This window comes from Macaca thibetana, chromosome 1 (genome assembly GCF_024542745.1).
Source record: "Macaca thibetana thibetana isolate TM-01 chromosome 1, ASM2454274v1, whole genome shotgun sequence".
NCBI lineage: Eukaryota > Metazoa > Chordata > Mammalia > Primates > Cercopithecidae > Macaca > Macaca thibetana.
In genome coordinates this window covers 217,950,872-217,971,481 of record NC_065578.1, presented here as the reverse complement: position 1 = coordinate 217,971,481, position 20,610 = coordinate 217,950,872, and the positions used below count along the sequence as shown (strand labels likewise).

General features: G+C 54.9%; 1 protein-coding gene and 1 long non-coding RNA gene across 5 annotated transcripts in view; both read left to right on the top strand.

Moving 5' to 3' along the window:
* Positions 1-211: 211 nt before the first annotated feature.
* LOC126943715 (uncharacterized) lies at positions 212-7,187 on the top strand. Of its 4 annotated transcripts, none has more exons than XR_007721828.1 (8): positions 212-332; positions 469-542; positions 1,015-1,305; positions 1,779-1,849; positions 2,008-2,089; positions 4,899-4,979; positions 5,849-6,514; positions 6,984-7,187. It is a non-coding gene; the product is annotated as an uncharacterized LOC126943715 (long non-coding RNA). The 4 variants fall into 4 exon arrangements; XR_007721827.1 differs by having other exon boundaries at positions 447-542; XR_007721829.1 differs by lacking the exon at positions 469-542 and having other exon boundaries at positions 1,089-1,305; positions 6,984-7,186.
* A 7,774-nt stretch (positions 7,188-14,961) lies between these two features.
* SMYD3 (SET and MYND domain containing 3) overlaps positions 14,962-20,610 on the top strand; it is a 758,748-nt gene continuing 753,099 nt past the window's right edge. Inside the window, exon 1 of the mRNA XM_050771870.1 lies at positions 14,962-15,239. Coding sequence (XP_050627827.1) covers positions 15,076-15,239 — 164 coding nt within the window. The 5' untranslated portion in view covers positions 14,962-15,075. The remainder of the gene's footprint in view (positions 15,240-20,610) is intronic.

Genomic DNA, 20,610 nt, shown 5'->3' with positions numbered 1-20,610 from the left:
TGGGGCAGCCTGGCCTGGCCAGAGAAGCAACACACAAGTGCACAGACACGTTTACCACATACACGTGTGCGCACACGTGCACACATTGCATGCAGGCTTGTTGACGCCTCAGGCAGTGGAGGACGCTGACTCTGGGCCCTGATGACCCGGGCAAGGCCCCACTGTGATGCGTGCCGTGACCTCAGAATGTCACTGGTGCTGAGTACCCGCTCGCCCTCCAGCCTGCTTCTGTGTTCCACAGCAACCGCACACACACAGTGCTGTCTGCGAGCCGTTCTGTGTTCGTGAGGGTTTGCTATGGGAGAGGTATAACCCTGGTTCATCAGAATCAGGTGAGTGGGACATTCTCTCTTCCCTTCATGCTGACTTGGGGACAGTGGCTCTGGGGTGGGCAGTGCTGGCCTCTGGGCAGCTGCCAAGGAGGGTCAACCCTGCGCACTCACCAGGTGCCCGTTCTGTGCTGCCCAGGCAGACGATCACCTCCTTGGTCCTATGGTGGCTCCATAGGCTGGGTGCTGTTCCCAAATGTGCCCATTCGACAGGTGAGACATCTGGGGTCAGAGACGTGGTGACTGGGTAACCCCAAGAATCCAGATGTGACCCTGGGTTGCGCTGTCACCGCTGCCCTGTGCCGTGCTGGACTTAAGGCCTGAACCCTGTGGCCTCCCTGCCCTAGATCCCAAATGTATCCAGGGCTCCAGATCCCAGTGGGGCAGAGCCTGGCCCTGGCAGAGCTCCTGGGATGGATCCACTGTGGGTGGGGTGGAGGGGAGGGTCCTCAGAATACGTCTGTGCCCTAAGCTGGGACCCACTGGACACACACAGTTCCGTGTCCGGGAGAGGATGGGGAGCCTTCTGCCTTTGGGCACTTGTCGAAAATGAGGGAGCCCTGGAGGGCTGCCTGGATGGAGACTATTTTCCCTCCTGTTCAGAGGGGTACAGGCACTGGGGTTCTCTCCAAGTATTTCTTTCTCGGTCTGGTCCTCTGGAGGCCTCTCCTCCCTTTTGCCCCAGGTGATCCCAGGAGGAATTGTTCATCCAGGTGTTCTCCAGGACCAAGGACCCAGAGTTCTCCTGTTCTTTCTCAGTGACCTGGGAAAATGAAGCCCCCACGCCCCGCATGGATAGCTCAGAATTGTGGAGTCCACCGTCCCTCCCCCAGAGTCATGGTTTCCACCAGCACAGAGGCTGCTTTGGAGACAATAGATCATTTTCTTCCCCTAAACCAAACACCCTCCTGCTCAACTGGCGTTATTCCTAAAGCGGCTTCACTGGGCAGACTGAAGGGCCATGGCAGCCCAAGTGGTGAGTGGAGTAGAGTGGAGACCTCAGGAGATACCTTGTACTGCATAGAAAACTGGGCAACTTTGTGGTTTCTGGGCGATGCCAGGAGGCTGATCATATGGAGACCTCTGGTCCTGGACCCCAGTCTGCCTCCACATCCCTGGAATCACAGGCCCTTTGCCCTCGGCAGGTGGACACTTTTCAACCTGTTGGGGCGGATATGTTCCCATTTCATGGCATTTGGGGACAACGGGATTCTCTGACCAGGTCCCACTGTTCTCAAGTCATTGGGAAGGAGGAGCCCACTCCTGCTTGGGCCTGAGACTCCGGAGACCCGTGCAGGTGTGGGCCACTGGGTCTGGCTCCTTTTCACCTGGAGGCGGTGTGGAATGGGGGCCACGCGCTGCCAGCATCTGGGAGCCTGGCAGGAATGGCTCAGGTGTTCTCTGAAGCTCTCGGGTACAGTGTAACCTTTGGACGATTTTGTCTCGCAGGATGGACATGGGAGAGAACGCGACACCTGCTGGTACAGGAGCGAGGGCACGTCATTACCAAGCATGAGCAGGTACAGTCGGTCTCCCTGGATGGAGGCCCCTCCCAGTGCTCCCTGGTCAAAGCGTCCTGGGCTTCCCAGGAGCACAGGGTGGCGACACGTTGACAACACCCCCAGGCCCTTGCACCTTTTACCTTGGATGCCTCACCCTGGCTCCCTCTGGGTTTCAGGGATGTGGAACTGGGCGCCAGCGGACATAGAGCCTGGGCATGGTAACATGTACAAGATCACGGATGGCCTCGGGATTCTGCAGTGAGTCTCCTGTGCTTCTCTCACCACTAAAGTACAAATGTCAGCTCAGGGATGGGTTTTGCTTTTAGAAAGGTCTTTCGGAGGCGGGATGTGTCTCCTCGGCTTGGGCCTACCTCTTTTCCAGGGTAGAGCTCCTCCCGGGCTCCCCTGCAGGTTCAGTCCATGATTGTTGTTAGGCCAGAGGTGCCTGGCCCATCTAGGGAGTGCGGCCCATCTAGGGGGTGCGGTCATCTGGGCAGTGTGGCCATCTGGGGAGTGCAGCCCATCTAGGGAGGGCGGCCCATCTGGGGAGTGTGGCCATCTAGGGGGTGCGGCCATCTAGGGGGTGCAGCCCATCTGGGGGGTGCGGCCATCTGGGGAGTGCAGCCATCTAGGGGGTGCGGCCATCTAGGGAGTGTGGCCATCTGGGGAGTGTGGCCATCTAGGGGGTGCGGCCATCTAGGGAGTGTGGCCATCTGGGGAGTGCGGCCATCTAGGGGGTGCGGTCATCTGGGCAGTGTGGCCATCTGGGGAGTGCAGCCCATCTAGGGAGGGCGGCCCATCTGGGGAGTGTGGCCATCTAGGGAGTGCGGCGCATCTAGGGGGTGGAGCCATCTAGGGAGTACGGCCATCTAGGGAGTACGGCGCATCCAGGGAATGCATCTAGGGAGCGGGTGGCAATAGAGAGGGGGCTAGGTCAGGGCCCTGGGCTCTCAGCAGTTCTGTCTCCAAGTCAGCACAAGAGGAGGTGGATAGCTTGAGGGTCTGGCCCTGTCCACTTGTACACTATCCTAGTGAGATCCAAGGGTTGTGGCCACAGGGTCAGGGGGCACCTGGTCCAGCCTTGGGGCAGCTGTCCAGCAGATCGCTGAGGGCCCACCTGCCCTTCTTCTCCCCATTCCCCTAGTGCCACAGCCCTCACTGTCCCCATGCCCTTCCCCATAGACCATGCCATGGTTCCCTCATGGACCATGTCCTTCCCCATGGGGACAGTGAGGGCTGTGGGCCTACGGGAATGGGGGAGAAGATGGGCAGCGTCCCCCATTCTAGGCATTCTGGCCGGGGGGCAGCAGAGCTTGTGACTAAAGGCCCTGGTTCTGGTGCTGGGATGGCATCTGGGGCCAGATAAGAGGAGCCCAGCCTGGAGCCCATCCCTCCGGGGTCACAGGATGGGCCCCGGGGGAGGTGGGGCGGGAGTAAGCCCATGGGCTGTGCCACCTCGGAAATGCTCCCCAGTGGAACCGATGGTCTGGGGAGGACAAGAGATGGGGTGGGGCCGAAAACACCAGCTCACCCGGGACTGCTCAGCAGAGGGAGTCAGTCCGTGCCCACGGCTCTGCGTGGCTTTCCGGAGACTCTGCTTCCAGTCGGCTTGGACAGCGCAGTGGGCAGACAGTGATCGGGGGACTGACCTGGGGCAGGCAAGACAGTGGGGGAGGACGGCCAGGTGTCCGAGTTCCAGCTGCTGCCGTGTCTGGGAGGAGGCTGAGGGCTGACAGCCAACGGCTCCGATAGCCAAGTGAGGCTGGAGGTGGGTCCAGGAGGCCGTCCTGGCAGCCCGTGGGGCCCTCGGTCACCCACGCCGCCCCTGGCGTCTCTCGAGCAGCTGTCGGCAGCCCAGTGAGAGAGCAGGCAAGGCAGACATGATAATAGATCTGGGGAGTCTCGCTCAGGGGTTCTGACAGGACCAGGGTCCAAGTAGGCCCTGGGCGGCTGGAGAGACGTTCACAGTCTTCGGGTTGGACAGGATGGCGGAAATCGGGGAACAAGCAGGGTGTGTGGCTCAGGTGCAGGGAGAGGCAGGTGGACGCCAGGAGGTCAGACCCTGTGAGAACCTTGGGAGTGTTGGGTGGGATGGGCCCCGGGTGCACCGGGCAGGTCTCAGGCCAGGCACCCTAGACCCCAGCAGGGTGATGTGGTCACTCCCTGAGGGACTCCTGTCCGGGCGCGGCCACCCACCCTGGGCAGAAACCGTCCCATCTCAGAGCTGACATTTCTCAGCTCCAGCAGAAAGCACCATCTCCAGTCCAGGAGGGACAGCCCCATTGTGCAGCCTGACCATCCCCCACACCAGGGCCCCTAGTGGCCCCGGCCAGGCTGGCCCTGAACTCTGTCTTCTCCCAGGTCATGGACCCTCCTGGGAGTCAGTCCCACAAGGCCCTTGTCCTCCCTTCCTTGTGGCTTCTCCCGAGCTGAGACCTGGGGTGGATGGGGACAGTCAGTCCTTTCTGGGGGTGGACTCCCGGACCGGTGGCTCCAGGCCCTGTGCAGGTCCTCAGCTCTGTCTGGGGTGCCTTATAGTGAGACAGAGCTGCCCCCTGTCAATGCCCTGGAGGTGAAGGTAAGAGCATGTCCCTGATGCTTGGGGAGCTGGTCCAGGGACAGGGGACTCAGCGGGTGGTCTGTGAGGCAGAGGAAGGCAGCGGGCCTGGGTGGTGGTGGGTGGGAGCAGCGTGCTATCACTGGGAGAGGCAGCTGTCCCTGCTGGACCTGACCCCAAGTCTCTGTTTCTCTGGCAATTTGCCGAAATTTCAAAGTGAGAACAACAGTTGTGGCTTTGGGTGGCTGCCCGCTCGTGTCGGGACCCCACCTAGAGCCTGGGACCCAACCTAAGACTGGTGTGTCTGTGGCCTGAGGATGGCATGTCCCAGGGTCATAAGGCCAGCCCACTGGTGCCCATTTGCTCAGAGGGTCTCAGCCCCCAGGGTCTGCCCTTCCCTGGCTCCTTCCAGCTGGGTCCCACTAGGGCTCCAGAGCCCAGGACCCGGCATCCACAGGCCACTCTGGGAAGTGTGGCGGTCCACTAACTCCAACATTCCTCATTTGACAGCAAACATGGCAGGACAGGAGACACGTGGAAAAGTGGCTGAAGATGCTGGGAGAATGGCAGAAATACAGGAAGAGCAAGAAGGTAACGTGGGGAGGAAGAGGCCTCCAGAACCACTGTCTGCAGAGTCAGGGGGATGGGCACCCATGGCTGTGGCCTGGCACCATCTGCGTCTCAGAGAGCGGGTAGCACCCTCTCCTCACTCAGAGGACAGCAGGCCTGGTCACCAGCTTTGCTGCCCATTTGTGCAAGCGTCACCTTGCTGGGAGGGAATCTGATGCCAGGGCTGGGGCCACCCTAGATCAGGGCTAGGGAAGCCTCCTGGTGAAGGAACAGGTGCAGATCAGAGTTCAGACTCTGAGTGCTCACCCACTCTTTCAGCCCTGGGAGGAGAGGCCCTGTCCCAGCTTCACCTCACCTCTATCGAGGAATCATGGGGCCAAAACCAGAGACTTCCAGAATCCTTGGGCCCTGATCCTTGCTGGGGTCACCCCTTGGCCTGTGTCACCAGATCAGTTCTCTGCCAGAGTGTACAAAGGAATTCTACCAAAGGTCCGGGGCTGGGTGTGGTCAGTCCTGCTAAACATTGAGGAAGCCAAGCCTGAGAACCTGGGAAATACGAGGTATACTCAGCCAGAGAACAACAAACCGGCCAGGCTCTGTCAGGAGCCCAGGTCTTCAGCTGGAGGGAACATCGAGCCCAGCTTATGGGGAGGGCTGGGGTGGTCAGAGGCACATCCTGGGCACAGACGGTGACACAGGCACCACAGATGAGCTCAGCTCTGGTGACCCTCCCTGGCTTCAGAAAGAAGCCCAAAAGCAGCTTTCTGCAGAAGGAAACCTTCCTTCTTTCCCTCCTTCCGGAAGTGCTGACTATGGGCTGACTGCCATCTGGGGCAGGGGGCCTTCCGTCTGTTCTGAGGCTGCTTCCTCCTCCTGGCCCTGTCCTACAGGACATGAAGGAAAAGGGCAAGAGGTCCTCTGAACACATCCACCAGATCGACCTGGACGTGAGCCGGACACTGAGGAATCACATAATATTTAGGAAATGATATGGCATCAGGTAAGCCTATGGGGGCCACAGGGTCCCAGTGGAGATGAAGTGAACCACACGGATGGAGACATCTCCGGAGCAAAAACCAGGTTCACCCAGGAGGGATGACAGAGCTGCCAAGGGCTCCCCTGGCCCAGGGAGCAGCCGGCACCATGCACTGAGCACCTCCCAGGTTCCAAGCCCTGGGCCAGGCTAAAATATGTGGGGCCAGAACCCAGGACGATCCTGAGGAGACAGAAGGCAGCAAGCAAAATCATGCACAATGGTGAAAGGTGCTCTTCCTGACCCACGGGGAGCCATGGTAGGGACCCATGGTGGGGGGCAGCAGGATGGAGGGCTGCTGAGCCTCCCCTGGCAACACCGACAGTACCAAATGCTGGGGGCAGGGGGATTCGGGGCCCCAGAAACTCTCATCCACAGCTGGTGGAAACGTGACATGACACAGCCACTTTGGAAGCCAGCTGGACAGTCACTCGCAAAGCTCAGTGGACTCGAACCACATGTCCCCAAAATGTCACAGACATTGAACCAACTGATTTGAAAACGGACATCCACATTGTAGAAAGTAAAAAGTTCCTCTTCAAAGTTTCCCTTCTTGTTAAATAATAGATCATAAGTGTTGAAATAACAGTTTTCTTTAAAGACTAACTTCCTTCAAGCCTCCTTGCTTTGTGCTAATAACTCTTTGTAAAGCCCTATCCTATGTAGCTGTTAGATATAAAGGAATAAGTACATTATATGTCTTTGTGCTTTAATCAAGGTTATCTGTGCTGGACATGCTCACAGGCAGGTCCCGGCTCGAAGCCTATGCCCCTTCCTTATTTGGGAATGTGATTACTTTTCTAAGTCTTTTCATAAGCAACTTCCTCTTTTCCTTTGTTCTCCATTGCTTTTGCCTATTTAGAAACATTTTAAATTATTAGTCAGTCAGCTTTAGTTTAGATTGTGTGGTCCGGCTCCAGCCAATGGAGACAGGACACAGTAGCAGGGACAAGTTGCATAAAGGATAAAAATTGCTTCCCTCCTTTATTCAGGTGTGCTCTTGCCATTGTTCCATCTGCGAGGAGCGCCCTTTCTGCAGAAGGTAAAATTGCCTTGCTGAGAAAACTTTTTGTCTAAATGCTGATGTTTCTTTGTGGTACTGAGGAACAAGCATTCTGTTTCTAAATAAACATTTTGCTTATAACATACATGAAACCTGCATGCCACATTCACTGCTTGATTCATCATCACTCACACAGAGAGGCCATGGGGACAACCTTCAACACGGGGATGGGGAGAGGATGGGTGGCCCTCCCTTCAAAGGGAAAAAGACTCAGTGAGAAAAGTGAACAAGCCAGTGATGCCCACATGAACGTCAGTGGATCTTAGTTGCATTTTGCTAAGGGAAAGAAACCAGACCCAACAAGCTACTGCTGTAGGGTTCCAATTCATAGGCCATTCTGGAAAAGGCCAAATCATAGGGACGGAGAACAGGTTGGGATGGCCAAAGGCTGATGGACTGGGAAGAGGTTGGCGACATAGGGGATACCCTGGAGACTTGGAGGATGAAGGAATTGCTCCAGGAGGGGCTGGAGTGGTGGCCAGGAGACTCTGCACATTGGTTTAGAACCATGCAGGAACTGTACACCCCAAAGACTGAACTGGAGGGTGTGCAAACTGAAAAAATAAAAATCAGAGTGTGATCAGTCAACTCACTGTACAACTGGGATATTTGCATATCACAGATATGGATTTTGCTGAAACATTTCTTAAACAACCAAGGCCCTGAAGAGCTTACAGCCTATCTGGTGAATCATCTGAACCTGAAATTGGATTTGTTGTTAGGGTTTGTAGACAAAGTGAAACTAAAAGCGTCTGCACAAAACAAATGAAAGCCCCTCTTATCTCTTTCCTAGGCAACAGGAATTATTCTACACCCTCCTGGCATATTTGGCAAATAACCCTATGAGTATTCCCAGGCAGTGACATTTCTGGGCCATATTCCCATATTCATGGGCATGGGTGTCTGGTAAGGGCATCGTTGCTTCTTTCAAAGTCAGTATTTGTGACCCACCAGGATATAGTAGATAGGACTCCAGCTCACTGCTGGCTTAAATCTCCAAGCAAGGGAGGTGGTCTCAAGGGGTCAAACTGAGACAGAGGAGTCAGGGCCCCAACTACTAGTGTCACCTGGGCCTGACAACCACTTCTCATAACAAGAAATGACACCCTCCTCCTGGGGCTGTCCTGAAGCCCAGGAGCTTGGCAGTGTTACATGCAGGACGGTGCTCTCAGGAAACATTTTGGACAAGTTGCTGAAGTGCCTGATGGACATGGCTCTTGTTAGGAAATAAATTTGCATCCGGAGGAAGCCTCTTCTTCAGAGGAAGCTTCCCCAGTCACCTCTGCCCTCTCCAATGACATGAGTCCTCCCAGGTGACCTCAGCCCTCCAGGAGATGTCCTTCCATGGTGACTCTGGATCTTGCAGGAGGTGGACTACTGCAGGGACCTGAGCCACGCTGCTGCCTTGTTTCTCCTCTATCAGCCTGAGGAGGATGCATTCTGGGCACCGGCCCAGCTGTTGGCTGATGAGAGGCACTCCCCGCAGGGTAGGTGAACAGCTGCCCCCCGAACACGCAGCCAAACCCGGGGACGGCCACCCTAGCCAGATTATCTCGACTTTCAGCAAAGGTACCTTCCTTGTGTCGCCAGCTTGTTGGGAGCATTTAGGATGTCTCTGCTGAGGGTCCCACAGGAGCCCAGGGATGAACAGGGACCCCCAGACCCTGAGTCAGATGCCTTTCATCCCCGTCAGCAGAGGGCATCTCATCTTCACCGTAGCTGATCTCTGTGTCCTGGAGCCACACTCTCCAGCTCTAATTCCATGCAGCTGACTCTCCCCTCCCTGAGAGTCCTCCTGCCCTCCAGCTGGCCGGGCTCCAGCTGCCCTTGGTCTCCACAGGTGGGCCGACAAAGCCCAGATGGCAGCATCTCCCCATCCCATGTCCCCTGGTCTGACCCCACTTCCAGGAGACAACCAGGAAGCCCAGCACCCACCCTGTTCTTTCTTTCTGCTCTCTGTCGTGGCCTCAAAGTCAGGCTTGCCCTCCCGGCATCCTGGCCCAGGAGGCCTCCTGGAGCACCTCCAGCCAGGCTCCAGGGGATGTTCCCACCCCTCCTCCCCAGGGCCAAGGCCACATGGTGGGGTCACCAGATGGGAGGGTGGGAGGCCTTGGGGCTCAGGGGCCTCTGCAGCTGCCCAGTTCTTCCAGCCGACAGCTCCACATCTTGGGAGCAGGCTCTGATTTCATGATGGGCTGGGGTCTTCTCAAATTCTACAGCCCAAATAGCACGAGGCCCCAGGGGCTCCAAGACCACCAGGACCATGTGGTACCCTAGTCATACCCCAAGACCACTAGGCACCCTGTGAGTTTATGGTCCCCTCGGCTCTTTCCCAGAGGCCCTGCATCCCATAGGGCTGGCAGAGTGCGGGGCTGGAGACCCCTGTGGGGCTGATGAGAGGCTGAGTCCCAGCCAGGCCCTGACCTGGGATGTGGGGGTTCTCCATGCGTTTGGAGTTGGGTTTCCTCCCCTGCCCTGGAGGACACAGACGCACAGGCACTGGGGCCCAGCTCCTGCAGAGCGAGGCCAAGGGCAGTATGTCCACCGGGGGTGTGGAAAGGGGAAGGTGTTGTGGGGAGCCCTGGACACCATCCTGTGTTCTGCACTTGGGGAAGGGTCTTCAGAGGACCCTGGAAGAGGGAAGTTTGGTTTTTAGGTTAGCCCAGGGGGCCCTGAGCACTTCTGTTCCTCCCATCGCGACAAGGAAGGGCCATGTGCGCAGGGTTCCTCAGTAGGTTGGCTTCTCCAGAGCTTCATGGATGGGGTAAGGAGGCCCGGGGAGACCCTGGTTCAGGGAACTTCCTTGCCCTGCAGTGCCCTACTCCCCTAGTCCAGGGGTCCGGCTTACCCCCAGCCCACAGGGGGCACAGACGGGGTCCTGTAGGACACACAAGCAAGGCCCCCTGCCCAAGAGGGGTCATCCCACGGCAGAGGCTGGGGCTCAGGCCCCGCCTCATGGGAAGGCTGGGGCAGCACCCAGCCTGGGAGAGCTTGGAAGCCTCAAGCCCTGGGGAGGCCCCTCTCTCCAGAAGCCACATCCCACTGAAATGAGTGCCGCCCATGAGGAGCTGCAAGACCTTGTCTGACCAAGCCTCCTGGAGGGGTCAGATGGCCCTCATGGGGAGCGTCACTGACTCTGGGGATTGAAGTCCCAGTGGGCCCAGCTCAAGCCACCAGCCCCCAGCCTTGAAGGGCCGGGTCCTCCCGTGCCTGCTGTCCCCATAGATCTCTCTCAGGCTCAACCTGCACCTGTGGGACGTGTATTTGCTAGAAGGGGAACAGGTGTTGACGCCGATGGCATGCACTGCCTTTAAGGTTCAGAGGAGTAAGTCCACGTGTGTCCAGTGGGACCTGGGGAGTGCTGTGGTCAGACTCTCACTGGCCTGCAGGCAGCTTCCTCACACTGTCCCCATGATCCTCTGCTCTGGCCCAGGGGGACGTCTGGCCAGGTGGGCTGGGCAGGGCACAGTGACACCAAGCCCACCTCCTACATGTTCCAGATGAAAGTCGGGAGTGTGGTGAGCACTTCCCTGCCCAGGCCAAACCCCAGCCACAGCCTCCTATGCACATCTGGACCCCTGGGGTGGCCATAAAAGGATCCGGCACCGCCCAGTGGGAGATGGTTGAGGTGGCAATGAGGTATGGGCTCTGACCCCTCCCAGGGAACTCTCCTGGCCTGATACCCACCCTGTCCCTAGAGGGCCTCATGAAGACATCCAGGTTTGGCCCATGGGCACATTTTCGGGGCCGGTTCTCCCATACCTAGGCCCTGGGTGAAGATGCAGTTCTCAGGCACCATCGGGCCTCTACGAGGAAACTAACAAGGAAGCATGGGGACCTGCCACCCCCAGGTGGGCTTCCATACCAGGTCCCCTCCTGAGTCACCCTCTGGGGAGTCAATAGTGGGGGAGTGCCCCGGACCCCCAAGCCCACTACCTGGGTCTTCCTCGTGCGCCTTTTCTTCCTCCTCTTCCTCCTGGACTCTAAGGACGTACAGTAGGCCCCCCGGTCCTCAGGGCAGGAGCTCAGTGCGTGTGCACTGGACATGCTGTGCAGGCAGGAGGGGGATGTGGGCAAGACCTCTCCAACAAGCCCCCTCCCACTTTTCACGGTGTCCCACCCCACCCCCCACGGGGCCCTTAATGGCACTGGAGGAGCCAGACCCATTTGTGGGACCCCCCTGCCCCTCCCTGCAAGCACTGACAGCCTCAGAGAGCAGCATAGGTCCCTCACTCCTGAACACGCCTCCCAGGGTGCCAGGACAACAAGCCTTGAGCCAGGGAGACAAGGGAATCAGTGTCCCTGACCCCCAGAGCATTCAGGGCAAGGGCACAGGTGGGACCCCTGGCCAGAGCTAGAGCCAAGAGTTCATTCAGGTGTGGGAATGGTCTGTCCTGGCATGGACCGGGCAGCCCAGGAGGGCAGAGGGGGCCCCGTATCTGGGCCCTCTTACCCACTGTGGAGACATGTCCCCACGTGAGGTGGCAAGGGGGCTGGGTGACAGCCAAGGCCCCTCCCACCTGAGTTCTGACAGGGGATCGTATCCCAGGCCCAACAGCCCTGGGATGAGGGCATCGGGCAGGAAGCCCCCAGCCAGCCTGAAGCCTGGGGGGCGGTCCCAGGAGCCACCTGCTGTGTCCCGACAGCTTCCCCACCACAGGCGACACACACCCCTCCCTCCGGAATCAGCAGCCTGCAGGTGTGTCCTCAGTGTCAGACCCCAGGGGCCGCACAGAGACCCTGCGGACTCCAGAGACCCAGGCAGGTGGGGCCCGGCCCAGAAAGGACTCTTTGGGCCCACAGCGGGTGCTGTCTGACCACATGTTTTTCTTTCAGCCAAACCCAAGCAAGTGTTCTCGGCACCCAGGCCTGTGCTGGTTTCATATGAGGGGAAAGCCCTGTGCAAGGGGGATGGGCAGGCCCCTCCCTGCCCACCAGCCTGGTTCCAGCGGCCCATTTGGTCCACTTTCCCGCCATGGGTTCCTCGTCCTGTCACACCCTGTCCTGGTGGGGCTTCCATGTGGCCCAGGGGCATGAGGGGGCTTCTGGGGAGCCCAGGGCAGCAGGCTACTCTCTGGGGGCACCCAGGATTTATGGTGTGCCCAGCCTGGCCTCGGCTCAGGGAGGACCTCAGGGTTCCTGGAGGTACCTGCAGCGGAACTCCATGCTCCGACTCCCAGTGGACTTGGATGTGGGGGGCCCTTGGTTCCTTTATAATTTCAAACTGAGCTGCTGGGCTCATGTCCTTTCTGAATGTGTCCTGGACAGCCCCGGGACCATGGGGCAGGCTTAGCCCGGGAAGCTCATGGGGACCCCGATATCAGGCCCTGCCCAGGCCCATCAGGACTAAGAGGGAAGTTGGGAGATGCCCCCACTGCAGCATGGGCACCTGCATCTGGCCCCCTTGGTGGCGAGTGACTGGCTTGCCTAGAAGGAACCAGGGTGGCACCGCAACAGCTGCCCTGCAGCCCCAGACACCTTGGAAAATGCTGTTCAATGAGGAAGCTGGTCCCGTCAAGGCCATGAGAGAAAAAGGTGAGCATGGCATCCCCGCAGCCCAGCCAGCCAGCACCATGCCCTGGATCCTCGATCCCAACCTGTGGGACAGTGTCCCCCTCCCAGGGCACAATTTCTAGGCCAAGAGGGGCCTGGTCTAGACCCCAGCCCTGGAAAGACTGGGTAACCAGGGATGTGGCGGGCTCCCAGCTGCAGTCAGCATGGCCATGCAGGGGACCCTGGCACTGCGGAGCTCTGCACTGTCACAATTCACCTTGCAGAGGCCGGCGAGATCCCGAAGCCTCGCAGCAACTGTGGCAGCCACAGCAGGCGCCACCACCATGTGCCTTCCAGCTGCCAGTGCAGGGTTTCCTGACAGCAGGGTGCCCTGCAGCCCTCTCCTCGGTGGCTCAGACGCTGAAGGTATCCGTGGTTCATGTTTCCAGTGCTCCCACCAAAGAGAATTACTACGCAGGATGCTCTTGTCCTGAGGTGAGCAAAACGGCACGCTGTGTGGATGCAGCTGGCGTCTTTACCGGCCACCATGCTTGCTGGATGGGCCCACGGAGCAAGTGGCCTTGAGACAGGCATGGGAATGGAAGAGGCTCAGCATCCTGCACGTGCCCTTACCGAGGTCACCAGGCTGACAACATCGCTCGTCTGTGAACGAGACACTTGGTCTCATGCCAATCCCGGGGTTGGCACCATTTCCCAAGAGGACCAGCTGGCCACCTGCTGGCAGGTTAATCACACTGCGGAGGGGGCTGAGATTGGCTTTCACTGCACCGAGCCACAACGTGGACATGGACTTGCTATGGACACCCCATTCCCAGCTGGGGATGTGCAGCACTGCGTTCCCACCTCGGGGCCTTAACTCTGCCACCTCTACTTGGAATGTTCTCAGTTCCTTCCAGGCTTCTAGAAGCATCTGGGCCAGAGCTCATGGTTGGATAAGCACCCGAGGCCCCACAACCCAAACAAGCTTCCCATCCTCATTTTACTTTTTGTCAAACTTATGAAAATTAAGATATGACTTACATCCCTGGTAAGTGCACTGCTCAAAAGATATTCACACACCAGCCCCTAGATCACAAAGCCAACCACGCCCAGCCCCTCCCAGCACCCCCAGCCCTGAAACCAGTGTTCTGACTTCTGACCGCACCATGAGCCTTCCTTTTGTACTTTACATTCATGGAAGCATAACCACCTTCATGTTTTAAAATAAATGTTTACTTTTGAAATAATTTTAGATACACAGAAAAATTGAAAGGTACTATAGTTACTCCTACACTTTCCATCCAGCTGCCCTTAATAACGAGATTTTGCATTACCATGGCACATTTGTCCAAATTAAGAAATTTAGGTTGGGTGGGCCACGCACGGTGGCTCACGCCTGTAATCCCAGCACTTTGGGAGGCCGAGGCGGGCGGATCACGAGGATAGATCGAGACCATCCTGGTTAACACGGTGAAGGCTCGTCTCTACTGAAAATACAAAAATTAGCCGGTGTGGTGGCGGGCGCCTGTAGTCCCAGCTACTCGGGAGGCTGAGGCAGGAGAATCACTTGAACCCGGGAGGCAGAGGTTGCAGTGAGCCAAGATTATGCCACTGCACTCCAGCCTGGGTGACAGAGACTCCGTCTCAAAAAACAAAACAAAACAAAACACAACCCACAAAACAAAAAAGAAATTTAGGCTGGGTGTGGTGCCTCACACCTGTAATCCCAGCAATTCGAGAGGTCGAGGCAGGAGGTTCAGGTTCACTTGAGGCCAGGAGATTGTGATTCGCCTGGGCAACACAGATAGACCCTGTCTCTGGAGGAAAGTAAAAAAAATTAGCCAGGCATGGTGGCGTGTGCCTATAGTCCCATCTAGTCAGGAGGCCGAGGCGGGAGGATTGCACACACATGCCTGTTGTCCCAGCTACTAGGGAGGCTGAGGCAGCAGAATTGCTTGAACCCGGAGGTCGGAGGTTGCAGTGAGTCGAGATCTCGCCACTGCACTCCAGCCTGAGCGACAGAGCAAGGCTCCGTCCCAGAACCAAAAAAAGTTACGATGTAAAGTACTAGTTGTGATGTCACGATGCCTGCAACTTTGAAATAGTTTAACGACAATACATGCATACATAGCTACAGGTGGGGAGAGAGCAACCAGCAGAAATGGCACAGTGCTGGGTTGTCTGATTGAGGCGGAGGAATACAGGTGTTCATTGCACTGTTTTCAACTGTTCCGTATGCGTTAAAATTATCATAATCCAATGTTAGAGGGGGAAAAACCCGCCTTTCTTCTGCGCAGGCGCCGTGGGCACGAGCCGCACGCGGAGCCTTACGACTCCCTTGCGGTCCCACACACGCCGCTCCAGCCGTCCCTCCAGACTCCATCTGCGCATGCTCATGCCCCATCGCGCCCGCCCCGCCCCTCGGGCGTACGTGGGCGCGCAGGGCGCAGGCGCGCGGGTCCCGGCAGCCCGTGAGACGCCAGCTGCTGGACGCGGGTAGCCGTCTGAGGTGCCGGAGCTGCGGGAGGATGGAGCCGCTGAAGGTGGAAAAGTTCGCCACCGCCAACAGGGGAAACGGGCTGCGCGCCGTGACCGCGCTGCGCCCCGGAGAGCTGCTCTTCCGCTCGGATCCCTTGGCGTACACGGTGTGCAAGGGGAGTCGTGGCGTTGTCTGCGACCGCTGCCTCTTGGGGTGCGTATGGGGCGCCCTCGCCCACCTGAGTCGCGTGCTGTGTGGGCTGCTGGGGGCGTCGGGCGGGCGGCGGCCGCGGGACTCCTGCTGGATGGGGCTGCACCGGCAGCTTGGCGGGGCTGCCCCTGACGCGCGTGTGCCCGGGGGCGGGTCGCGGCTGACAGGCCCCGCCCGGACACCCCCCTCGGTTGCCGCAGCGGGGCTGGGGAGGGGGCCCGGGCTCAGCCACTGCCCCCCAGCCTGGGCTGCGGTGGAAATGGGAAAGCCGTTGGGCAGACTTAAGGGGGAAGCGTTGTGCCCGGTAATTTTGCTGGGAAACCAAAAGTCGGCGTCCTGTGCGACAAGCGTCCTTGGTGCGGCTGTGGAAATCACAAGTGGCGGGCGTGGGGTGGGTGGGAGCCGGGATGTGTATACATCAGGCTCCCCTGCAGAGGCCCCGCCGGTGAAGCGTCAGGCTTGCAGGAGGTGGAAGAGTCTTGATGTTTACCGTGCACCTCTGTGGTCTGGGTTCTGGGAGGCCTGGGGATACGAAGATGAACGGGACCTCCTTAAGGAGCAGATGAAGTGACAGAGATAATTGCAGTGTACCAGAAGGGCTGAAATAGAGGGGCAATTAATGTGCGGTGGGAGCATCAGACACGGGTCCCCCGTGTGCTGTGCCGTTTAATGGCTGTGCAGGCGTGTCTAACTCTTAACCACCTTTCTAGATGCAGGGATTCACGTGAAAGTGTTTTGGAAGCCTGGACGCACTGTGCCGGTGTAAAGTGCTATGTGAAAGCAATTTATGGAAATGTGTAACATACATACATAGTCATGGGAATTGCATTCAGTCAACAAATACTATTGAGCTTCTGTGTGCGAGGAAGAAGAGTTCTGTTTTGAGACGAGTACAATGATTTTGTGCATGGCCGCTTTTCAGACCTGCCAGTCTGAGATTTAGGTGGGTGGAGGTGGGACGGTAAGTGCAAAACTCATATCTGTAATTTGACCGTTGTTCTTACTTTGTTCTTATTGATTCATAATTCAGGAATATGACTTTGCATTTTAAAGCTACCAAATAATAATTTTGTCTGTTGCTTTCTGAAGTAATGATAACAGCGAAAACATCTGTTTGGGAGAGAGAGCAGCACCTTGAAGTTTTTGTAAACTGTGTGGTTGAAAACAATTCATTCCTTTCAAGATAGTTCTTGGAACAGAAAAGTTTTGGAATGAATAAATGGTGACAAATTGGCAATTCAATCATTAGAGCTGCACTTGAGTCCTGTGACACACGGAATTGTGCATTTCCAAAATAAACTACACAAACCCTTTGTGGGCGGGATGCTTGTTAATTTACTATACTATTTCATTAGTCTCATTAATTTTTCCTGTTTGCAGTAACTGTGGGGATTTAAGCAAAAAAGGAATTTCATGAAAGAGTACTGGGGGAGTTCTCAGTGTTGCTTTAAAGTCTGCCGAGAGTTGACTGGACATGGGCCGGAACCAAGTCAGGATTGCACTGCAAAAGTAGTTGGGACTGGGGTCTGGGGAGTATATCACTTCTGTCGCCTGATAATATTGGATTCTGCAGTATGCACCGCGAACACCATGGACACTGAACCCTGGTGCTGCTGCTGCTGCTGCTCCTTGGGAATCTGGCTGTTGCTGGAGAGTTATTCTCTCAACCATTCTTCTTTGTGGTACTAGCTTTTTTTTTTTTTTTTTTTTTTTTTTTTTTTTTGACGGAGTCTGCTCTGTCGCCCAGGCTGGAGTTGTGGCCGGATTCTCTCAACTGCAAGCTCCGCCTCCCGGGTTTACTTCTCCTGCCTGCCTCCCGAGTAGCTGGGACTACAGCGCCCACCACCTTTTTTTTTTTTGTATTTTTTAAGAGTCCTCACCTCGTGATCCGCCCGTCTCGTCCGAAAGTTGGGATTACAGGCGTGACCACCGCGCCCGGCCTGGTACTAGCTTTTATTCAAAGTCCTCAGTGAGTGTTTTGGATTGACTAAACTTAGGTCACTGCCTGCACCCTAGCTGCAAGGGAGGTTGAGAAGGTAGTTAGCCTTTTTGGCTTTTAAGATAGAAGGCAGGCTCGCTCTACTTCCCACCCATAGTTATCCAGTGGGGAAATCAGCACACATAAACATAGAAAAAAGGATATAAGTAAATGCTAAGCATCTAAACAAAACAAGCTAAACAGATTCTTCATAATGACTAACAAATACTTATTAGTATTTTACACAGACACAAAATATTTGCACTTATTTTGGATTGCCAGGACACACAGTTCACTTGTGTTGTGGTAGTTAGTTGCTCTGTTTGAACACTCCCATTTTAGTGGTTATAGTGTCCCGAAGAGCCTGGTTGGGAATCACTACAACCTGAAAATACTGTTAGGGAAATGTTGGTGCATTGTTTGATGTAGTTTTCTGCCACTGTTGCATGCCTGTCCTTAAGGGATAAGTTTCTGTATTACTTATCATCTTGTAAGTAAAATTTGTTTCTCTTTATTCACTGTCCATTGTGAAGTCTTTGAGAATAGTGTGTCTTTCAATTTGTGTAGCTCCAGTGTCTAACATAGTAAGCCCTTAGTTTTAGTATGAATGTGTGGCAGAATTTTCCTCCTAACTGTCCCTGTCCTTCTGCCACCTTCCATCTGAATTAAGTATGGAATGAAAATGTTAGTTTGTAGCAATTAACAGTTACATGGGAAAGGAAAAATCATAATAGAATTAAAAAGACAGATATTGATAACTACAGTCATGCACTGCATAATGACATTTTGGTCAACGAAAGACCACATACATGACAGCGGCCCTGTATGGTTATATCATTTTTTTTTTTTTTTTTTTTTTGAGACGGAGTCTCACTCTGTCACCCAGGCTGGAGTGCAGTGGCCGGATCTCAGCTCACTGCAAGCTCCGCCTCCTGGGTTCACGCCATTCTCCTGCCTCAGCCTCCCAAGTAGCTGGGACTATAGGTGCCCGCCACCTCGCCCGGCTAGTTTTTTGCTTTTTTTTTTTTTAGTAGAGACGGGGTTTCACCGTGTTAGCCAGAATGGTCTCGATCTCCTGACCTCGTGATCCGCCCGTCTCGGCCTCCCAAAGTGCTGGGATTATAGGCTTGAGCCACCGCGCCCGGCCAATTATATCATTTTTTAACTGTACCTTTTCTGTGTTTGGATACGTTTAGATACACAAATACTTATCATTGTCTTACAGTTACCTACAGTATTCAGTACAGTAACATGCAGTGCATGTTTATAGCCTCTGCGCAGTAGGCAGTACAGACAATACCTGCTAGCCTAGGTGTGTAGCAGGCTGTACACTCTGGGTTTATGCAAGGATACGCCATGATGTTCCCACAACAATGAAATCACCTAATGATGTCCTTAAGGGATGTACAACTCTACTCCTTAGGCTCCAGAAATAATGGTTACCAAGTTTTACATGAGTTCCTTTGGTCTAGAGCTGTTTTGATTAGTAGCTTTAGTTCTGTATACTTGTTTTTCTTAATGGAGAAAGGTGAACCTGCTTCAAGGCTTATCTTACCTTTTTCCTCTCATTAAGGAATGGCTTCTGGTTTTTCATGTTGTGCCTGGAAAAGAAAATGAAGTATGTAAGTTGTAGAAAGAGTAAATGGCAATGAAATTATAACCTAAAATCACTTTTTTTTTAAGATGGAGTTTTGCTCTTGTTGCCCTGACTGGAGTGCAGTGGTGCGATCTTGGCTCACTGCAACCTCCGCTTCCTGGGTTCAAGCGATTCTCCTGCCTCAGCCTCCTGAATAGCTGGGATTACAGGCATGTGTCACCACGCCAGGCTAAGTTTTTGTATTTTTAGTAGAGATGGGGTTTCACCACATTAGTCAGGCTGGTCTCAAACTCCTGACCTCAAGTGATCTACCCGCCTCAGCCTCCCAAAGTGCTGGGATTACACGCGTGAGCCACTGTCCCTGGCCTGAAATCACTTATATTGTCCTTCTGCCATTGCATGCATTTTTAATTTGATGGAGATAGAAGAGGTTGATTGACAACTGAGTATGGGTTATGTGTATTTCCTGTTTGCTTTGGTCAGTGTAGCACATAAAATTCCATTGTTATGGTTTTATTTGTAAACCTTCTCACTCCCTAGTGTAGTGCTCTAAGTCTAATCTTCTTTATATCCCCAGGGCCTAGCACATGGGAGATGTTAATCATTCAAGGGTTAATATTTTGGGGAACTTTAAGTAGCTGTATGTTTGTTTTTGTTTTTCTCAAGTTCCAAGTTGCCTGCAGCTTCCATATCAAGAGTTACTTCTGGCAAACTCTAATGATAGTTTCTCCAGTAGGGTAAAGAGAATAGCTCATCCTGCATTAAGGCTGAGATGAGGCTTAGTGCCTCCCAGGAGGAAGGAGGATGACTTCGAAGTAGACGTGTCATCCCTTTCAGTCCTGGTGGATTGTGGGAAGCAGGGGGACAGAGGTAGGGAAAACAGATTGTGAGAAATATGTGTTCTGATCTTTCTTGGCTGGCTAAAGTTCTAGGGTTAGGGTGGGGATGTTAAATGGGTTGAGGGGACAGTCAACAGTGGAAGGCCTTTTGCTCTGCTCCTTATGTGGAATCTTGAGAGGAGATGTTATGCAGGTTAGTGATAGGCCGACACGGGCCTATAGCACAGCAGTGGTGGAAGGAAGTGGCTAGATAGTTGAGTTTGTGGTAGCAGGGGATTCTGAAATGCTCTCATACCACTTTGAAGGAGGTGGAGGAGCTTATTGGCATGGTGGAACTGCTGGCATCATGACAAAAAACTGTGTGACTATAGACTGGAGGTCAGGATCACAGACTCCAGGGATGAGAGCCAGCATGACATCCTAAAAGATGAGATGGGACCAGTTCAGCCATAGGACCTGATTACCTCCTTGCAGCAGAGACCAGTGAGGATCCAGAGAAACAACCCACATCCAAGGTCTTCTTGCCACTATTTCTTCTAGGATGTCCTATAAGACCTTGGAGGGAAACCTACCCAAAAGCAACCATTTAAACCAGCCCGGGTAAGGAGTTCAACCCAGTCTGAGTATTAACTGGAAGAGATTCAGATACCGTTTTAAACCAGCCCGGGTAAGGAGTTCAACACAGCCTGAGTATTAACTGGAAGAGATTGAGATACTGTTTTAAACCAGCCCGGGTAAGGAGTTCAACAGAGCCTGAGTATTAACTGGAAGAGATTGAGATACTGTTTTAAACCAGCCCGGGTAAGGAGTTCAACAGAGCCTGAGTATTAACTGGAAGAGATTGAGATACTGTTTTAAACCAGCCCGGGTAAGGAGTTCAACAGAGCCTGAGTATTAACTGGAAGAGATTGAGATACTGTTTTAAACCAGCCCGGGTAAGGAGTTCAACACAGCCTGAGC